The sequence below is a fragment of the Oryctolagus cuniculus genome, chromosome 8, assembly GCF_964237555.1.
Source record: "Oryctolagus cuniculus chromosome 8, mOryCun1.1, whole genome shotgun sequence".
Lineage (NCBI taxonomy): Eukaryota > Metazoa > Chordata > Mammalia > Lagomorpha > Leporidae > Oryctolagus > Oryctolagus cuniculus.
In genome coordinates, this window is record NC_091439.1 from 10,670,005 (window position 1) to 10,691,258 (window position 21,254).

A 21,254-nucleotide genomic window follows, 5' to 3' on the forward strand; every position below is an offset into this window, starting at 1 on the left:
ATACCAGAAGTCCATATTCTATTCCAAATGTCTTCTGAACTTCCTTTACTTGCTCAAATGTGCAAAATCAGCTACTTAAAATGCTCAAGTTATAGAAAGTGAAATATAAGGCAAGATAACTCTATTTACTTTTTCTTTCTGAAATTTGCCAACACACACACACACAAAACAACCAAAAAATGCAATAAATCAAGTTTTCAGGGTCAAATATATTCTAGTGCATTGTCAAATATATTTAGGTTCACAACTCGATAAATTTTTCACACAATGGCGAGAAAGGCTGGGGGAGGGATAAAAATGAAGAATGGATTCTTCCAGGGCAAATCTTGAAGGACAGAGGACTCGGCAAAGACTTTATACGTTAACCTGGCTTTTTCAAATCCTTATTCTTCTAGTTCTTTACCTGTCTCCTAAAACCATTGCTTTTCATTTTTTAAAACATTGATTTATCTGTGGCATGGAAGATAAAGCCACTTGCTGGCATCCCATATGGATGCTGGTTCACGTCCCTGCTGTTTCACTTCTGACCCCACTCCCTGCTAATGGCCTGGCAAAAGCAGCCAAAGATGGCCCAAGTGCTTGGGGCCCCTGCAGCCACGTGGGAGACCTGGATGAAGCCCCTGGTTCCTGCCCTGGCTGTTGGGACCACCTAGGGAATGAACCAGCAAGTGGAAGAACTCTTTCTCCCTCAACTCTTTCAAGCAAATAAACAAAGCTGTAAAAAATTTTTTATTTATGTGAAAGGCAGTTAAGGCAGTTACAGAGACAGGGCAATATCTAACATCTACTGGTTTATTTCCCAAATAGCCACAGTGGCCAGGGTTGTGCCCAATTAAAGCCAGGAGCCAAGAACTCCATCTGTGTCTCTGGGGCCCAAGCACTTGGGCCATCTTCTGCTGCCTTCCCAGGTGCATTAGAGTGGAGCTGGATTGGAAGCAGAGCAGCAGTGTCTTGGGCCAGTAATCCAATATGGGATGCTGGTGTTGCATGTGGAATACCTGGTTTGGACCGTAAGCAAAGCCACTCACCTTGGATCCCCTTAGCTATGGCAAAGTGCTTTATACTACTGTGGAGACAAATCCCCTGAGCTTGTCTATACTATCAGAGGTGAACCCAGCAGTATCAGTTACTCCATGTAATCCATGGCTTTGAACTCAGATCTGTAGTTATGTACTATGTCTTGCTTTTTATTTTAGTTTTTGTACTTAATCAAGAGAACCAAAAGTAACAGAGCCTATGTTTGGATGGAATTAACTTTAAAATTAATAATCAGTTTTCATCACTGTGACTTCTGGAGAGCTTAGGGCGGGGTAAAGGAACTGTCTCAATTGGACATCTATTGTAGACTAAATATGTCCACATACCAGTGGTGTATAGTACATTTTCATATTTTTAAAAACAATTAAATGGTCAAATCCCTAAAGATCCAGCATTTTTCCCTTTCTTTGCCCAGGAATCTGTTTTGGAAGCCAATTCAATGATTACTATTAGGACATGGAATTTTGATATCCATTTGGTCCTGATTTACACCAGTATTTTTAAGTCTGCCAACAAGAAAATCCAGAATTCCAGGCAGCCAAAATTCCATAAGAGACAACTGTCTTTTATTTTATCGCTCATGAATTTGGGGCTTAATATGATTTTCCACTAACAAGTTCTGTGCCCCCCCCCCCCAGAGTGCTAAAGCCTGTGTATAGATCAGCAAAATAACATGGAATGTATGAGGCAAGTCGGTATTGAACTTGAAGGAGAATTGTACAAATTATACTGTTTACATAAGAAAAGAGACACTCTAGTTGAAAGGGCTGACAAATGATTTATTCCAAACACTTAACCAGCATGTTCACATTTTTACGCTCAACCCCACTTGTTTGGCACTGGATGCAGAATTAATAAAGCCATCAATTAAAAACCCACTAAAAATTGGTAAGGAGCTCTAAATACTTTGTCTTCTGTTTTTAGGGAATGGCTAGAAAAACTACAGAAAAATCACAGGCAGATAACTTAGGGAATAACTCTTTTTAAGCATAAGGAAATGAAGATCCTGTTTAATTAAAAAAAAAAAAAACCATAATGGTCTTATTTACCAGAAATTAGTTTGCTATACATAAAACTTCCATACATAATTAGAAAGCAATATAGAATTTCTTCCTATGTTCAAAGCAATCTTTTGTAAAGAGTCAGAGATAATAAATATTGGAATACTGAAATAATTAAATGTTTTTTAACAAAAATCGGGAAATATTTCCCAGATTCCATAAAGAAAAGGAGGAGACAGTATCAGTCCTGAAATATTTAAAAATTCCACACCTGTACCACCTTCCCTAGGCTTACAGGCTTATTCAAAATCCTTCATGTTTTATACAATTTATAATGTCATTTTATATGCTTGTTTTGAATTTGAGCCAGCAAAGAAACATAATAAAAGGTAATAACAGCACCAAAAACCATAGATTTTTTTTTATCTACAAATCTAGATATCAAACACTGCACCTGTAATGCTATTTTAGTAAAGAGAAATTATCTCACATAATGTCACAGGTGAGGCCCGGGGGGGGGGAAGAAAATGTGACGTAAATCTCTCTGCAGCAGAAGCGCATCCTAACTGTGAAGAGCACCTGACCAGACATCTCTTTCATTTCCCACCAGAATCCCACAACCGTTATCCTGAACCCAGCTGTGGTGCCAACCAGGGCAGGATGAGCTCTGCACTGTCTTCTTCAGTCTTCCTGAAAGGGAAAAGAACTTTGGACGATTCTCAGGCTCACCAGTGAGGACAGAGCCTTAAATCTGAGCACCATTCAACATTACTATATTTCTGAAATAGTAACTGTACAAAGCAGTATTATTGGAACCACGTTGCCAAAGGCTCCATCTAATGACAGTGAGAGCTAAACAAGTATAAGCAGTTGGAACAAAGACTTCAGGCATCATTTCTTCATGTTTATAGTAGAAACACTTATATAAAAAAATCTTCATTTAAAAATATATTGCTAAATTACTCTATGAAATTTATAATTAGCTAATAACATAATTTTATCTACAAAAACTTGGAAAACTGACATTTAGTGGATAAATTATTCCATACCCAAACTTACTGTACCCAGAAGAAAATAAGATGAAGACATTTCTATAAATTAATCTCGGAAGTTGAATGTCTGTACCCGTACCATGTGACAAGACAGAGCATGGAAAAAAACAACAACTCATCATTCTGTTTGTAAAGAAGGCCAAGGTCACGTGTCTCAGGTGCCAGCCAACTTTGTAAGCATTGCTACTGTTGATTCTGGCCTTCTATCAAGAACATGCGTTTCTGGTACATTTAACGAGGAATGTGCGTCTTATTTGGTTCACCCTATGGGCAGAGAAATATGACCATTTTCATTCTTAATTTCTCGTTAGGTTTTCCAAATGAAATTCATCACACTGAAAGTCGAATTAGGGCTGCACTCCCCAGGTGTGGTGTCTGAGGCAAGTGGAAAGACATTATTGCTAAAGGAATCAGTTCCTCTTGAAACTTAAAGCATATCCCTCCAGATTTCCCTTCTTTGTTGCTTTCTGCCCTAAACTCACCCCCCCTCTAGCCCTTACTAACTGGTAGTAGAGACAGCAGTGCGATCAGCATAATGGGACCCAAGCGCACAGCACTTCATCTCCGTATACGCATTGTGACAGCCAGTCAAGTTCACGGTGCCCTTTGGAAACCTCATCATCCAGAAAGCCAGCTGTGACAGAATATACATTACCTGATAGCCACAGATGTGAGTCCTGAGAGGAAAACATAAAAGATTCAAGGAGAAAATAACTTCTCATTAAGGCTAGGAGAAGCTTTGAGAAACGTTACATGGGAGACTTTAAAAACCCTGTCTAGATCGTATCGCTTGCTTTTGGAGAATAAGCTTGCTTGAGCATGTTGTGTTCAGTCACTCGTGGCCATTGGGGAGCAGGTGCATTGTCACAAGTGTCTTATATTTGGACTTCATCTTCTGCTGTAAGCTCTTGGCAGGTCCCGCTCACGTGTGCTCCTGAAGCTCCTCCATCTGACAGCAGTGGCGACGTGGCCGGGGTCTGCACGGTCAACAGGGAAAGCGAGGGAGAAAAGCTGGGAGTCATGGCCTCTGGCAGAGAGCCGAGGTGGTAGAGAAGAGGGGAGCGGGGGTACCTCTGAAGCAGCGGCCCTGCAGCTGCAGATGGCATTCTGGGTGGCACTGCCTTAATCCCAGGCTGGGCTATTGCAGTTATCAAAGGCGGTGGGAAAACAAAAGATCTCTTCTCCTTTGGAATGCTGGGTGTATGCAAATGCTCATCCTTTAGTTTTGCTATGTCATTAAATACTGAGGCCAGGGACTGGAACTTGGGTTCCCAGCTGAGGAGACAGTCCCAGGTGGAGTTGCCCCTGACCTCGCCATCAGATGTTCTCGGAGCTGGAGGAGCTGACCCTCTTGCTTCCTGGTCACCTGACATAACCAGAGAGTCTCTGCTGGCATCCACTGGCATGCCCTTTTTGGCCTCTCTCCTCTGAAGGGTCTGGGGTAACACGTTCTGCTGGGCACAGGGGGTGCTGCCGTCACCTCCCCCATCTCTGCCCTCAGACAGGTGGCTGATTTCTGTGGCTTCGGCCGTGACCATCACATCGGTGTCCCCAGACAGGCAGGAGAGCTGGTCCGAGTCCCTGGGGATTCCCGAGTCGGGCACCCTGGACTCTCTGTCACCCAGTGCTGAGTCCAAGTCCTTTCTGTAAGGGTGCTCATTGATCCTTTGGATTTCCTTATCCTCTGCCGTCTCTCCTTCCACAGAGCAGTGTCCGCTGGAGTTGGAGTGCCTGTACAGGGTGGCCATGTCCTTCTCCATGACACTGATCAAGCTCAGCCACTCGGGCGTGGGGTCCGCAGGTCCCGTCTCAGCTCCACAGTCTTGGGCACCGTGGAAGGCCTTGAACACGCTGGCGTCCCCCGTCAGCCTCAACGTGGCATCTAAGGACGGTGATGTTTTCTTCTCCCTGGAATGGGTGACTGCGTCTTTTTGTTTGTGTCTTAAAGTCAGCGCAATCAGAGTGCAGACGAGTAACAGAAACACGAAGAAGGAGACCGCGAGGCTGATGGAGAAGCTGCCGTGGGACACTGCGGAGTGCTGCCCCGCAGGGGAAAAAGACACGTTCACAAAAACTGTGCACGACGCGAACTTGGAGTCCGCCTTGGGGCTGTGAGCGATTATTTTCAGTTCCATGGTGTCGTCTTTGCTGACTTGACTTCTGAGGAGGGGCATGGCTCTCACCAAATAAATACTTCCAGTAGTTTCGTTTACTGAAAAGAAAGGAGAAGCCGTCCCAAGGGAGTAAAGAACGACTCCATCGACGCCAGCGTCTGCATCTGAGGCCTCCACTCTGCCAATCGGCTGTCTCACTTCCTTCTCTTCTGGGAGGCTGAAGAAATACTGATCTTGGGTGAAAACGGGTTCGAATTCGTCTAGCCCCTCGATATCCACCCAAACTGTCATGGAAGCTGCGGCGTCGCCTTTGTCTTTGGCCTCCACCGTGAGGCAGTACTTACTGCCGTTTTCGTAATCGACGGCCTGCTTAGCATGAATGTCCCCCGTGAAAGGGTCAATGAGGAAGAGGCCATGACCGGGAGGCGCTCCGTGAGCGCCAAAACAAGGTGCCACGATGGAATAGGTCACCTCCCCGTAGGGACCCGCATCGAAATCCAAAGCATTCGCGGAGCACACGGTGGCGGGCACGGGCAGGTTTTCCGGAACCACACAGTGCAAGCTTGAGAGCAGAAAGTGAGGCGCGTGGTCGTTATCGTCTAGGACGTTGATAAACACGACGGCAAAAGAAAAATGTTCCTTCTCATCGGAAGCTTGGACAGTTAAAGTGAATCTGATCGTTTCTTCATAGTCCAGGGGTTTCATCAGGTAGAGAACCCCCGTTTCATCTTCTAAGCGGAAATGTCCCTTCTCGTTTCCAGAGATGATACGGTAGACGATGTTCGCGTGTGAACCGACGTCAGCGTCATCGGCCGAGACCACTGTGAGGTGACTCCCGAGAGGGGTGCTCTCCTTGACGTGGGCGTGATACTTCAGACTGCTGAATTCGGGGGGATTATCATTGACGTCCAGGACTTCTACTGATACGACGGCTGTGGCGCTCAGCGCAGGGCAGCCACGGTCAGACGCAAGAATGACCAGCCGGTGAGAGGCAGCTGCTTCCCGGTCTAGACTGTGATGCAAGACGAGGTGACCAACTTGCTGATAAGGATATTCGGCGTGAGTGAAACTCGTTCCCACGTGGAAACTGTTCTGTGCATCCCCACTAAGGATGGAGTACTCCACGTACGTGTTTTCCCGGGTCCAGTCTCGGTCAATGGTTGAGAACGTGACAAGCGTGCTTCCGACCAGAGCGTCCTCACTCAAGCTAAGATTATAGTATTCCACTGTAAACTCAGGGGCATGGTTATTGGTGTCTTGAATTTCTACCTCCACTGCTGTGAAAGCCCTCAGGTTAGGAATTCCACCATCACTGGCTTCAACAAGAAATTGAATAGTTGATATTCCATCCAGAATTAATACAGGACGGATAGTGAATATTGTGCCTGGAAAACAAGGGATACATTTCAGTGTTGTGAAACTGAGTTTTCATGATCCATTTAGTTGGCAAATGCTCACTATCCACATAGGCTCAGTACCTTGTCAATTTTTGAAACATTTAAGATCTACAAGTAATATTCAAGGCAACCACTGCATGAAATACACATACTGCTTAAGGCTGATTTTGCCACACATTTCTGTGAGTTTTCCTTTTCTATAGCAAGTTGTTCCATTAGCTTGTTTTCTTAGAAAACATGTTGTTTGAAAAATGTGCACCTCACTCTACCATCCTTAAATATATGAATAGAGATATTCTGGCATAAAGCTATTTATCCTGGAAATGCTGACTGGTGCTTACTCTAGTGTTATGATAGGAGTACATGTGACAATGCAGAATTATAACTATTGCTTAATCAGCAAGTGGATTTTTCCCTTACTGATGAGGTATATTTAATATCCATTAGGTATCAAATAAAGAAATATATAATTTCTACAAATAGAAAAATGTGAGCATTTATTTTTATAAGATAACTGTGCGTTAAGCATAGGAATATGGAATGCTGCTATTTAAATACCGCACGTTAAGTAGAGTTTGTGCCAGTGAACTAAATTGACCTGATAATGTAATAAAAACATTCTAATCAGTACTTCATTGGAAAGCTTTTGATAACATGGGTCAAGGGAAAGTGTGCTAAGAAATGCCTGTTCAGAGGGATCACCTTGCAATACACAGATTTGTTGTGGCCAGTGAAGCACTTACCATCAGCTGAGATGAGAGGGAGAGAGAAGCCAACTTCTTGACGTGTTTATATTCGTGCAGTAGACACTCATGCATAGGCTACGTGGCAACATCCACTTGTTTCTCTCTTTACAACACCTCATGGGCCTCATCCTGGGAGGTCATCCCGAGGCTAATTTTAAATCAACTCTCACTCCTCTCACTCGGAAGCTGATGCAAGGGTGGGAAGAGATGGGAACCCACAGTGGGATATGCCTGATGGGACATAGCTTGATAATTACCCATCTTTATCACATTTATCTTTTAATGTCCATTCACTTTGTAACTTTCCCTCATACTGCCTCATTGTTCTTATCCGAAATCACTTGCCTAAAGGCATTGCGCAGCCGCGAATGTCTTTCTCCCTGATAAGGATACAAAGAGCCTGGGAAGGCCTCAGGTAGAGCAGACCACCACAACAGTTCATGTCAGTAGAGATGCTTGAACAGTTTTCCATTTTGGGTGACTCTCGTCTGTATTGAACATATGCTGTTATTATTAATATGTGCTTTTTACTTGGCTTACAAAAGAAGCTTCCAAACCCCAGTGATGTGAAGTCCTCAGGACTGAATCCTTTGGGCACTCTTGAGCCTCGTGCAGGCCTGAGGGCACTGCCGGACTCTGCTGGACTGGACACTGGGTACCGGGTATTCGGCACCCTGGGCTCGGAAGTGCTGAGCACACATCAGCATTCACCCAGTGCCTTCTGTTGTCCAGCCCTGAGGTGCTGGAGAAGAGAAGCAACACGGGTGGCTGCTACTTCACCACTTGACATAAGAGAATTTTTTTTTAATTTTAATTTTAATTTATTTTTTGACAGGCAGAGTTAGACAGTGAGAGACAGAGAGACAGAGAGAAAGGTCTTCCTTCCGTTGGTTCACTCCCCTAATGGCCACCACGGCCGGTGCTATGCCGATCCAAAGCCAGGAGCCAGGTGCTTCCTCCTGAAGCACTTGGGCCATCCTCCACTGCACTCCCGGGCCACAGCAGAGAGCTGGCCTGGAAGAGGGGCAACTGGGACAGAATCTGGCGCCCCAACCAGGACTAGAACCCAGGGTGCCGGTGCCGCAGGCAGAGGATCAGCCAAGTGAGCCACGGCGCTGGCCAACATAAAGAGAAATTAAAAGGTGGTGCTCGCGATTCCAGGGAGGAGAGGTGGGGACTATTTAAGCAGCATTTGGATGCAACGATTTTGAACAGCCCTCGTCTCGACTGTTGAGGAACAGTGTTTTTTTTTTTTTTTTCTTCTTACGATTTGTTGTTGAACCCTTCACTTTGTGTAGGGTTAATCCTATGAGTATAAAGTTAACTGAAAATAGATCTTTGTAAAAAAAAAAAAAAGAATGAGAATAGGAGGGAGAAGAAGGGCGGAAGGTGGGCAGGGTAGAAAGTATCACTACGTTCCTGGTTCTGTATATATGAAATACATGAAATTTGTATACCTTAAATAAAGTTTTTAAGAAAAGGAGCATTTGGAAATGGTTGTTTCAGGTTTCTACCCTGCAACTCCGGCTTACGAGCACCAAAACCACGACAGATAACCTACCATTCACTGGGTCAATTGCGAATTCCTCAGCGGAGGAGAGCAGCCTGTAAGAAATGTTCTCTTTGCTTTCCAAGTCTGTGGCGGACACAGTCAGCACTGAGTACCCCAGGGGCACCGACTCAGGAACTGTGACCTGGGAGATGGAGAGGGAAGGGCATTGTGCTTAAAGGCAAAAGAGTATTTTCATGAACAGGCCCTATACAAGACGACCTCATTTTCTTAGACATATTAATGCTTAGAGCTGACACACTGAAAAAGATTATGTTCAGAGTTTCTGGATTCAGAAATAAAAACTTCTTTTCAAAAGTTCAGTTTTGATTTTTATTATGAAAAATCTTCCTTCCAAGTTATTTTTGAGCAGAAGATAGTTTAGTGCACTCACTAACACAATGCTTCATTTTGCTTCTGTATGTTGCATAATTCAAGTAAGCCCTCACCAGAAGATCACAGCTTAGGTTGGTTCCCCAATGTGTTGACACCTAAATCTTGAATTTGCTACATTCAAGAGTCCTGGAGTCCATTTCTGAGTACTCAGTGGTATTCTATCGTTTCCCTTACTTCTATCAACTTACACTACGCTCTAAAAAACAAAATTTCCACTTCCTGGTTTTGCTCATGATTTGTTTCTGTAAAATGTTTACATTCAAAAAATACACTTAAGAAAGAATTTCCCCAAATGAACTACAGAGAATTCAAGCTCCCTATTATCTTATCTGTGGCTTTGCAAATGTTAGACAAATTCCAATTTTTATAAACAACTGTACTCCAATTCCTACAAGCTAAAAAAAAAATGATGTGAATACTTAATAAACTGAACTGAATGAGACAGTCAACTCCATTTGCTGTTATAGCCTGCACATCATTAAGTATAAAACTTGCAACATTAACACGGGCACTAAAAACAGTGAACACTATCCGCCCAAGTTAGTCTGCCAACAAGGGAAAGTTTATGCTCTTCTCTGTCCTCGCCAGTTTGGGCTGTGCTTTCAGCACCTCTTTAAACTCTTTACCTGATAGAAATCTTGAGAAAATATCGGGGGGTTGTCATTGACATCCAACACATGGACCGTGAGCGCTCCCTTTGTGAGGTGCACCCAGTCGGAAACTTGGATGAGCAACTCATGTTTAGCAGCTTCTTCAAAATCCAGAGTTTTCACCAGCACCACGTCTCCAGTGGTCTGATCAATAGCGAACTTGGTTCCAGGATCACTCTCGTTGGCGAAATTGAAGACGAAAGCTGGATTCAAATCCACATCATGAACGGATACCCGAGACACAATCAGACCAGGCAAAGAATCTGAAATAGTCATGACCAGTGTCAGCCTCAATTAAAACCCACCCTGTGAAATGCACGTCTCTGATAGTTCAACCCCAGCATGTTCAAGTCCAGCGTGATTTGCTCTTTCCTGGCATGATTTCTCATACAAAGCTCGTTTATGAGCTGAACAAAAACTCTGAAGAATTTATGAACCCAATAAAAATGAAAATATCCCATGGAGTTGGGAATTGAGGAAGCAGGGTATATTCACTTTTTATATGACTTCCTTCATCACCTGTTTACAGCACAACTCTGGGGAAAAGAAACATTCTAACCTACTTGTTTATTCTATATAGTTTCTATATCAGAATCACATATTCATGGGGGAAGTGCGTGGGGAAAGAGTAAACTTAAAAATACAAAATACAAAATTTTGAAAAGAAGGTCATATCTCCATGAAAGTATTTGGAACTGCAATATTATTTCCTTAGACTTATTTTCATAAAATTACTTCTTTTGGAGTGGCAGGTATACTGCCTTCTTCTCTTTAGTCTGACTCAAAATTCTTAAGCTGTCAGAAAGACAAAGTATATATAGTACAAGTGTTAAAAGCAAATTCCTGATATTATTCACCAAAAATATAACAAAAGAGATGACATGCTCAGGGTCTCCACATGTATTCTGGAGCATAAAATGCCCATGAAAGGGATTTTTTTTTTTTTTGACAGGCAGAGTGGACAGTGAGAGAGAGAGACAGAGAGAGAAAGGTCTTCCTTTTGCCGTTGGTTCACCCTCCAATGGCCGCCGCTGCAGCCGGCGCACCGCGCTGATCCGATGGCAGGAGCCAGGAGCCAGGAGCCAGGTGCTTTTCCTGGTCTCCCATGGGGTGCAGGGCCCAAGCACCTGGGCCATCCTCCACTGCACTCCCTGGCCACAGCAGAGGGCTGGCCTGGAAGAGGGGCAACTGGGACAGAATCCGGCGCCCCGACCGGGACTAGAACCCGGTGTGCCGGCGCCGCAAGGTGGAGGATTAGCCTATTGAGCCACGGCGCCGGCTGGGATTTTGTTTTTAAGCTGACAGATGTGGTGTAGGTGGAAATAAAATGCCAAGCTGCTCAGGAGAGTTCTACTGAGTAAAGATGCGTAATTTCAGTTGTCAGGTTTGAACATTCTTGACAGGCACCCACCAACCCTTACCCCCCATTCAGTATGTTTTGATTTATGCGGTTCATTCTTGTGATACATTTCTATTGTGCACATCACCATATTCTAAATTTAACACATGTATTTAAGAATAGTACCTTAATAAAATCAAATGGAAATATATCGGATAGGTGAGAAGCAAACCTGGAGAATTTATTTTTATTTGTAAAATGTAATATTTGTAGAAATTCATTTGGATGTAGATTTCTGGAATGCATTCTTAAAAAATGATGCTTATAATTTGTCTGCAAAATGAGCATAACAAAATGAATGAGTTTGGTGTTAGGCGTGAGAGAGGCACATGAGGGCCCATAACAGTTTTCAACTTCAGCTACAAGGAGTTGGGTTGAGTTTTACCAAGGCAGCCTGACCAGTGACCACTTTGGGTTCACAGACTGTGGAGTCTTCCTGTAACCCACAGACCAAAACAATTTAGATTAATGTGGGCCACTTAAAATCCATATGTATTAACTTCCATCATTAGCATGGTCCAAATGTTGCAGTTGTTACTCTAGGGGAACATGATGGTTTTTTGCAACCAACATCCAATTCCCTTCACTCATTGTCATGCATATCCTGCAAAGATGGACAAAGTTATGAGTCTGAGAACATTGATTCTTCTGACAAGATTCACGATGGTCATCACAGTCAACACAATATGTTTCTTCATACAGTAGGTTTAATTTTTTTTAAAACATGCATTTAAACAAGTGCTGTGAGAAATGTTGGTTAGAGCATGGGGACTTGGCCCTCTGCTGATCTGAAAGCAAATCCTGGCTTCCCCAAGGAACTCCTCTGACATCTGATATTTAACTTATGATCGTACGTTTTCTGTTCTGTGCAATGAAGGCAAAAGTATCTAGCTTGCATGGTTGTTGGGAAACAAAACAGCAAATGGTGTTATAGAACTTGATCACAACCACTATTCCAAATTGCCACACTTACCTTCTGCAATTTGCACTGCTTCAGAGATGAGAAAAGACGGGGCATTGTCATTTATGTCAGTCACTTGTATGTTGATCATAGATGTGGCTGAAAGTCTGGGCATCCCTCTATCTGTGGCTTGCACAGTCAAGCTGGTTTGGGAAAGAATCAAGGAATGTTATCCACTATCCAGGAATTAGAGAAATAACATAAATATTACATATTTACTTGAAGACTTAAAACTGAGCTGCCTCGCTGCTTTTACTTCTCCTCTGGCTTTTTCTAAATGGCATCATTGAAGATTTATTTCATAAGAATAGTAGCCTGAAATTTATTTATTTTTGACATGTTTAGAGAACCAAATCCAGCAAGCTTCCAGGGATCAGGAGGCATTAATGTCAAAACAAATGGACCTTTTTTGGGAGACAGACTGAAAAATTCAATCTTGTTCTACTAGCAACAACCAAAACACTACCAACACCAATACCTGCACTTTGGGGAAGCTGACTGCTTCCACCTGCTGCTCTTGGCCTAGTCATCGCTCCCTTATTCCATCTGGCTGTACCAACAAAGGACAGCACCACTAAAGGCTTGCTTTGTACTGAGAGTTTTCAGTTCTAAGTAACAACTCATGCAAATCACAGAATTAAGCAAGATGCAGCCATTATGAATGGACACACAAAAGATACATGACTGGCTATCACTGTGAACTAGAGGCAGGAGTCCACAATCTGGTAGAATTCACACACAGTGATTTGACGTCTTAGATGAAACCACGACAAGCCTTTCCATCAACTGAGCTGTAGACCTTATCACCATCTTCAACTTGTCCTTTCTCTCACCATGCTTCCAATAGCCAATGAATAATTAGCCTCATTGGTTGTATTTCCTTAATATCACTTGGATGAGTGTTCCTATCTGCATCAGCTCCATGTTCAGGGATTCAGGTAAGGTGATAAAAAACAAACAAACAAAAAAAACCGCTATGCCTGGGATTGAAGGATTCCCTAGGATATGGGACTTGGATTCCCTAGGATATGGGACTTGGAGTTTTTCTAAAACCAGGAAAGTCGAGGCAAACTGGGATGTGGGACTTTCAGTACCAAGTCCAGGAAAGCACTGGAAAACTAGGAAAAGCTGGGGTCCCTGTAGCCACAGCCCCTTCTCACTCGTACTTGGTATGCTATATATGCATTCTATCCTTTCTCGTATGAAATAGTTACCAATTTACCAATCTCCTTATTTCAAATTTCACCTGCTCTTACATCTCCCCTGCTTAGCATCTCAATTCTTTTACCTAAAGTTCTAATTTGCAAACCCAGTTTCCCCCATCCCCCACACCACCACTTCGAAAGTGTTTCCTTTTACATGCTCCGCGCATGTATAGATGACCTTGTATGTTCTGGCTTCTGCTGGAAGCCCTATCTTTACACCTGCTTGGTCTTTCTGAGCTCACATCTCTGACATCAAAGATTTCACTGACTGCTCATCTGATTTGGAAGCCCTTTTACCTATTCCCTCCATGCTCTGTACATTCTTTTTGCAGAGTAGTCATCACACTTTAGTCTTCTGCCTGTTCTCTGAGTTCCATCAGGGCAGGTATCTGCCTTATATTCTTTTCTTTGATAAGTGTTGAATGCTGCTTTCTCAAGATTTGCCATGGGTTATACATGTAGTACACATGACCAAACGAGGCAATAAGCCCAGGTCCTTCTCTCTTGCAAAGTTGCATTGCACTGTAGGATGCTCCTTTACAAGCTTGTCTTCCTGTGTATTTATCACATACTGGATGTATGGTGATGTGAAATCTTGGCTTATTTTTTGCCACCCTCTAACACTAGCAAGTCCAGGAGGGTGGCTAAGAAATAACAGATGTCAACCAAAGATGCTCCTTAGGGGCTGGCATTGTGGTACAGCTCCATAAGTTGCCGTTTGTAATGCTGGCATCCCATATCAGAGTGCCTGTTTGAGTCCCAGTTATTCGCTTCTAATCTAGCTTCCTGTTAAGGTGCCTGGGAAAACAGTGGAAGATTGCCCAAGTACATGGGTCCCTGCCAACCATGTAGAAAACTAGAATGGAGTTCCTGGCTACTGGCTTCAGCCTGGCCCAGCCCTGGCGGTTGTGCCCATTTAGGGAACGAACCAGTGGATGGAAGATCTCTTACCCCTCACCCCCACCATTTTTCTGACAGACAATTTTTTAAAAAGAGATGCTTTTTATTTTAGAAATGTCATTAGTCTTAGCCAGTGGGGGAGACCCCCTTTTTAAGAAACTGAATGTTGGAGATTGACATACTTCTACTTTCCCTTACATTGTTAACCAAAAGTGTTCTCTCTCTTTCTCTCTCTCTCTCTCTCTCTCTCTCTCTCTTTCCAACACCACATTTTAAAGTGATGCGAAATAAGCATCAATTCTTTCTTGGTATGAGTTCCATTTAACAGCCAATGATCACTGTTTATTAATAGCAGGCTACTTATTGCTTTCTATGCTATCAAAGTTGGGGCATCAGTAGAACAATCATTGGACTTTCACACTTCTGGAAACCAGGGATAATTCCATGTGGCAAGTTTATTTTGTTAGTATCAGTGTCAGTCAGGTACATATGGAAATAGTTTACTCAAAATAATCAACTCATAATGTTTTCTCCCCTGCTGCCTGCCCCTCCCCAATGTCATCTGGAGTCTCGGCCAAGACATCAAAGTTAAAGTTGTCCACTCTTCTACTATATGCATAACCACCCTTGTTTTCACAACATTACAACATCAGGGAGTCTATGTAATGCCTATGTCAAGTTAAAAAAAATGGTAAAGTTCTTTGATTTGGAAGGAAATATATTATTCACTTTCAAAATAAAAAGACAAGAAAAAGGTTTCTCAATGGCTTGAACAACAAATGAAAAATTATGAAGGCAGATCTGCAGAGATTCTACACACAACCTCTGTGAGTACTCAAGCCTTCTGTGACAGCTCCTTGGCAGTCGTTGTGAAACCATTGGTTGTAGCCCGTCCAACTCGCTTCATGTTCCAGGACTGCTGCCTTGATTAGTATTATCAGAGGAGACTGTAAATGAAACTGGGCAGATTCGGAACAGGCCTTTTCTAAGCATTCAATATTCAGAGCATAGTTTTCCTTTTCTACCAACCATGGGAAGTTATGCCTGCAGTGTAAGATGGTACATCAGGCCTTTGACCAGGAAGAACATTTCCTTTTAATGTTATTTGTTTATTTGAAAGAGCGGGAGAGGGAGAGGAACAGCAGGGTTGTGGGGGAGAGAAAGAGAGAGAGAGGTGTCTTCCACCTTCTGGCTTTCTCCCCAAATGCCTGCAATAGCCAGGGCTGGGCTAAGATGAAGCCAGGAGTTGGCAACTCAATCCAGGTCTCCCATGTAAGTGTCAAGGACCCAATGACTTGCGTCATCACTGCTGATACCCAGGATGTGCATTAACAGGGCGCTGGATGTGGAAGCAGGGCCAGTACTCCAACCTAGGCACTCTAAAATGAGCTGCAGGCATCTCAAGCAACAGTTAAATAATCACTACATCAGTGCTGAATCAGTTGGGATCTTTTTTCATTGCCTTAATAGATTCTGAAGTTGTGAGTGGATGATTTCTCAAAACTCAAGTACATCTAAAATGTCTACTAAGAATTTTCTGTTTCCCTTGAAATTCTAAGGAATAAAAATATCAGCCAACATCAGAAACATCTATGCAAAGAATTATAATTTTTGGTTAAGGAGAGCAGGCCAATGTCACAAGTTTTTAATCTCTTCCTTCTCTCAAGATTCCATCAAAATGATACACTTTTTAAATTTGAGATAAGGTCTAAGTCCTTAAGGCTAAAAAGAAAATGGGAATAAATATTAGTAGGTGGAATATGTGAGAAATATCAACAATTTTTAGGAGCTAACAAGCAGATTGAGTAAAGATTGCAGATGAATGTATCAGTACAAATCAGAGATTAAAATGCATTCAGAATGTTCAACACCAAAAGTCTATCCTAAAAGATTTGGGGGATGTTTGTAACGATAGGTAAATGCAGCTTCACTGTGACACTGTACCACTCTTAAGATATATTTATTTATTTGAAATGCAGAGTTACAGAGTGAGTGAGTGAGTGAGTGTGAGAGAGAGAGAGAGATTTTCCATGCATTGATTCACTCCCTAGACGGCTGCAATAGCTGGAGCTGGGCTGACCCAAAACTGGGAGCCAGGAGCTTCTCTTGGATCTCCCACATGGGTGCAGGGGCCCAAGGACTTGGGCTGTCTTCCACTGCTTTCCCGGGTGCATCAGCAGGGAGCTAGATTGGAAGTGGAGCAACTCTGGGACTTGTTTGTGAAGGAACATATGGGGTATCTTTGTCCCTTCCTCTCAATTCTTCTGTGAACATAAAATTGCCCATAAAAATAAAGTCTCAAAAATTGCACTGAGAAGAAGAGAATGTCAAGTGAGAAGCCACGGTCACCCCCAGCAGGTAAGCAAGAGGAGGCTCCAGATGTGGCGGGGGTGGAGTATTGAACTGAAAAGAGGAGGTTGCAATCAGGAAATCCGTGAGGACGTGAACCCAGGCACTCCAATGGGGGATGCAGGCGTGTAAACTGGAGTCTTAACTGGTGGGCCAACACCTGCCCTGGGAGACTATCTTATAACTCAACATACAGAATAATCACGGCCCTCTTGCCCATTGCTATTCCCTCCCAGGCAAAAGAATGACTGCTGTTCATACGCAAGGTAAGCGATCTTGGAGGACCTTTCCTGGAGAAATGAAAGCCCTTTCTCAAAGAAAAGCAAACACTGCAGGCTGATGTTTGCATAGCATCCTACCAGCAGTCAACACCCACTCTGGTTCATCTGAAAGTGAGGAGTGTCAAGCTCTTCTAATCTACTCAGATTCTTTTGAATTTGCTCTTCCCTCACTCATCACCAAAGATAATCACTATTTATAGAAAGCCTTAGGAGAGATCAAAGGAGAAAAGGAGAAAAATGAAACCTAGTGGAGATAGATATTGAAATGAATCAAGAATACATAATAATTCTAGTGAATGTCCTTAGAGAGTTATTAGAAGATAATTCATCCATTAGATAAGAACAGTTTACTTTGAAAAAGATTAAAGGTCAAGAAAGAGCTTTGGGAAGTATAATAGTAAAGAAATAGAAAGAAAGAATAGTATACTATTCCCTCAAATCTTCACTAGAGAAAAAAAAAAAGATGGCTCAGAAGACTAACATTATGAAAATATCCCAGAAAAATAAAGCAACAAAAATAGACCAACACACAAAACAAGAAATGGCAAACAGGAAATAAAATACAAACATATACTATCAATCCAAGCAGTCCACACTAGATTGAACTGGTTCCAGGAAAAAAAGGAACAGTGCAAAATAAGCAAGTAAAGCAAAATGAAAAGAAAAAATGGATGGGAAGGAATTATCATTGAAATAATTCAAGAGAATAGAAACACATCTCTGTATTTAAACACAACATTGAGTACTGATCACAGAGACCCACCTCAAAGTGTATAATTACAGTTCTGAAGACTAGGGACAAAGGAATAACTGAGGACCTTCGACATGGAAGGGAGTGAAACAGTTAAAATGGCTTCCGACTTCTCAACAGCAACCCTGGATTTTACAGAATAACAGAGCAATGCCTTCAAAATTCTACAAGACATTTTCAACTTCTATACAACCCATTATATGTGACACACATCAGGGTAGAATAAGGGCACATTCAGTGATGCAAGGAACCATGGAAATCACTTCTGTTGCACTTTTCCTACAAAAAATGGAGATTAAGAAAGAGGAAGATTGGCCGGCGCCGTGGCTCAATAGGCTAATCCTCTGCCTTGTGGCGCTGGCACACGGGGTTCTAGTCCCGGTCGGGGCACTGGATTCTGTCCCGGTTGCCCCTCTTCCAGGCCAGCTCTCTGCTATGGCCCGGGAGGGCAGTGGAGGATGGCCCAAGTCCTTGGGCCCTGCACCCGTATGGGAGACCAGGAGAAGCACCTGGATCCTGGCTTCAGATCAGCGCGATGCGGCGGCCACAGTGCGCCGGCCGTGGCGGCCATTGGAGGGTGAACCAACGGCAAAAGGAAGACCTTTCTTTCTGTCTCTCTCTCTCTCTCTCACTGTCCACTCTGCCTGTCAAAGAAAGAAAGAAAGAAAGAAGGAAAGAAAGAAAGAAAGAAGGAAAGAAAGAAAGAAAGAAAGAAGGAAAGAGAGAGAGAAAGACATGGAATCTGGGAGCCACTGGTCCATCCTAGGGGGAAATAAACCACAGTCATGGGATTTCATCTTGCCAGTAGGCTGGCTGAGCCAAAAGTCCTGCTGGATTGTGAGGGCAGACACTACAGGAACCAGCTCTTCAAGAAAATGGAAGACTTGGTGGAATATTCTATATGAGAGGTATTTAGGAGAGGAGAAGAGGCATGGGATGATGGAGCTGATGGAATGTTTCCCAGGAATCAGGGACATGGAAACAGCAAATGGATAAGTAAAAAGGAAAGATGATAACCAATTCCAGGGGCCTAGGAGAGTCGTGTATGAAAGGAAATGAAATCACACACACACTGCCTGGCTAAAAAGTACACACTTAGATAGTCGTATAATGTAAATATTGCTTATTGACTAACTGAAAAATGGCAACAGGAATAAATAGAGATTTGCAGTGTGAGAAGGTTACCTCCACATCTATTACAGAAGAAAATTGAGAGACAATGACTAAAATTGGAAGTTAGGACACAGGGGTGTTTATTATAATGGAGAAAACCAGGTCAAAATGTCTACAGTGTTGGGTGATGGGCAGTAACTGCTAACTTAGATCTAAACCCACTGACACTCTTTTATACAATTTAATTTTTAAGCGTATATTACTTTGATACAATAAAATATTTGAAACAAAAAATGTATTCAACAGAACAAAATCTTCAACTTTTATCAATTGAATACTTCAAGTTATTGTGATAGAAAACCATCTGGGACAAGCTTATACTTTTGCAAACTTCTTAGGGAATATTTTAAGAGACAATACTAGCGTCAGGGAATCTTTTTCTGCCAAGGGCCATTTGGATATTTTTAACATTGTTCATGGGCCATACAAAATTATCAACTTAAAAATTATCCTGCTATCAATTTAGTGAATTTTGAGGCTGCCTGCGGTTGCCACGGCAGGGTCAGACCAAACAATTTCACAACCTTATATGGTCCATGGGCAGACATTCCCCACCCCTGCAGGCAAAACACACTGTAAAGCTTTGGTCTTTCATGCAGTCCAACCTCCTTCCGTGGTTCCTGTGACAACTATTTTCCTGGATCTTTCTATTCACTAAATCTATGTTATGGTTCCTATTTCTCTGCCTGGCCCTCAGATGGTGATCAATTCTCAGTTTACACATTCTCCCTGGGTAATCCCATTGTACTCCTTTGCCTGGAGGATTCTCAAATCTAAATCTTGAGTGGAGATCTGTTTCCTGAACTTTAGATCGTTATACATCTTAGGCAACTGAAAATATTCACTTTGGCTCTTGTAATAGGCCCTCAACTCAAATTGCCCAGAATTAAAATCATAATCCCTAACTATTACTATTTTATTATTTCCTATGTAGACATTTTCTACAAGGCAACATTCTCTACTCCTTCCTTGTTCAATGAATTCCAATTGTCATCAAATTCTTATAGTCTCATGAGTCAACATATATATGTATATATGTAACATATAAGATATGTTATTTCACAACTGCAAGTTATGGTACAACTGCTAATATTAGCTTATTATTTTTTGTATTTTTAAAATATTCCTATTCACATGTGTGTATATGTGTGTGCATGTGTACTTGAGAAGGAAACAAAGAGAAACAGAGACAGAGGGAGCAAGAGCTCCCATTCATTGGTTCACTCTCAACTGCTGGTAATGGCTGAGACCAGGCCTCTGGGCCAAAGCTGGGAGTTGAGAATACAATCCAAGCCTCCCATGTGGGTAGCAGTGACCCCATTACTTGAACCATCACCTGTTGCCTTCCAGGATCTACATGGGCAGAAAGTTGGAATAGTCAGAGTGGGGAATCTATACCAGGGACTCCAATATGAGACCTGGGTGTCCTAACACACATGTCTTAACTTCTAAGTCAAATGCCCATCCCAGAGCCAACTTTGAAGCATGTCTCTTCCTTCTGTCCTCTAGTGTCATCCATGTAACAGACCTCTCACAGCTGTTTTTTAGGTTAACCAGTCTCATCATGCTAGTTCCCTGCAATGCATCTATTAAAAGATGTTTTTAAAGTAAAGATTTGGGGGACAGTGTTATGGGATAGCAGGTTATTCCGTGGCTTACAATACTAGCATCCCATGTCGGAGTGCCAGTTCAAGTCTCAGCTCCTCCACTTCTGATCCAGCTTCCTGCTAAAGCACCTAGGAATGCAACAGAAGATGGCCCAAGTACTTGGGGCCCTGCCACCCACTTAGGAGACCTGGATGGAGTGCCTGGCTCCAGGTTTTGACCTGGCCCAGATATGGCTGTTGCAGTGGTTTGGGGAGTGAACCAGCAGAAGGAAGATTGATCTCTCTCCCCTACTAACCAACTAATTAAATAAATAAATTGATCCTAAAAAAAATAAAGATCTGAATATCCACTCAACTACCTATATGGCTCACAGAATAAAGTACAATTTCCATCAGATGGCTCTTCAAATTTATCCTATAACCTACCAGTCTCTTTTATGACTCACTTCCTTTCCAGGTGCACTCTGCTGTTTCCTATTTCTAAACACACCCAACACTGTGTGTCCATGCCTTTCCTTAGGCCTTTGCCTGGGATGCCTTTTATTCCCTGTTCCTTTGATAGTCAAAGTACTGAGCTTCCAATCCCAGTTCTGCTGCTTTGAATTTGTGTATTTCGGAAAAGATAATGTGTTACCTTGTATATATAACTGCTTTTTCTCATTTCTCGCACAGTCATAAGGAACAT

General features: G+C 42.6%; 1 protein-coding gene across 2 annotated transcripts in view; it reads right to left on the reverse strand.

Moving 5' to 3' along the window:
* Positions 1-1,796: 1,796 nt before the first annotated feature.
* Positions 1,797-21,254, reverse strand: part of DCHS2 (dachsous cadherin-related 2) — a 312,281-nt gene continuing 292,823 nt past the window's right edge. The window contains exons 17-21 of one of the 2 annotated variants that reach the window (XM_051819960.2): positions 12,316-12,446; positions 9,920-10,206; positions 8,910-9,042; positions 4,163-6,590; positions 2,934-4,068 (exon numbers count right to left, since the gene is read on the reverse strand). In XM_051819960.2, the coding sequence (XP_051675920.2) occupies positions 4,014-4,068; positions 4,163-6,590; positions 8,910-9,042; positions 9,920-10,206; positions 12,316-12,446 (3,034 nt within the window). In that variant the 3' untranslated portion in view covers positions 2,934-4,013. Of the gene's footprint in view, positions 6,591-8,909; positions 9,043-9,919; positions 10,207-12,315; positions 12,447-21,254 lie in introns of both variants that reach the window. The other variant, XM_051819958.2, reaches the window with a different exon arrangement.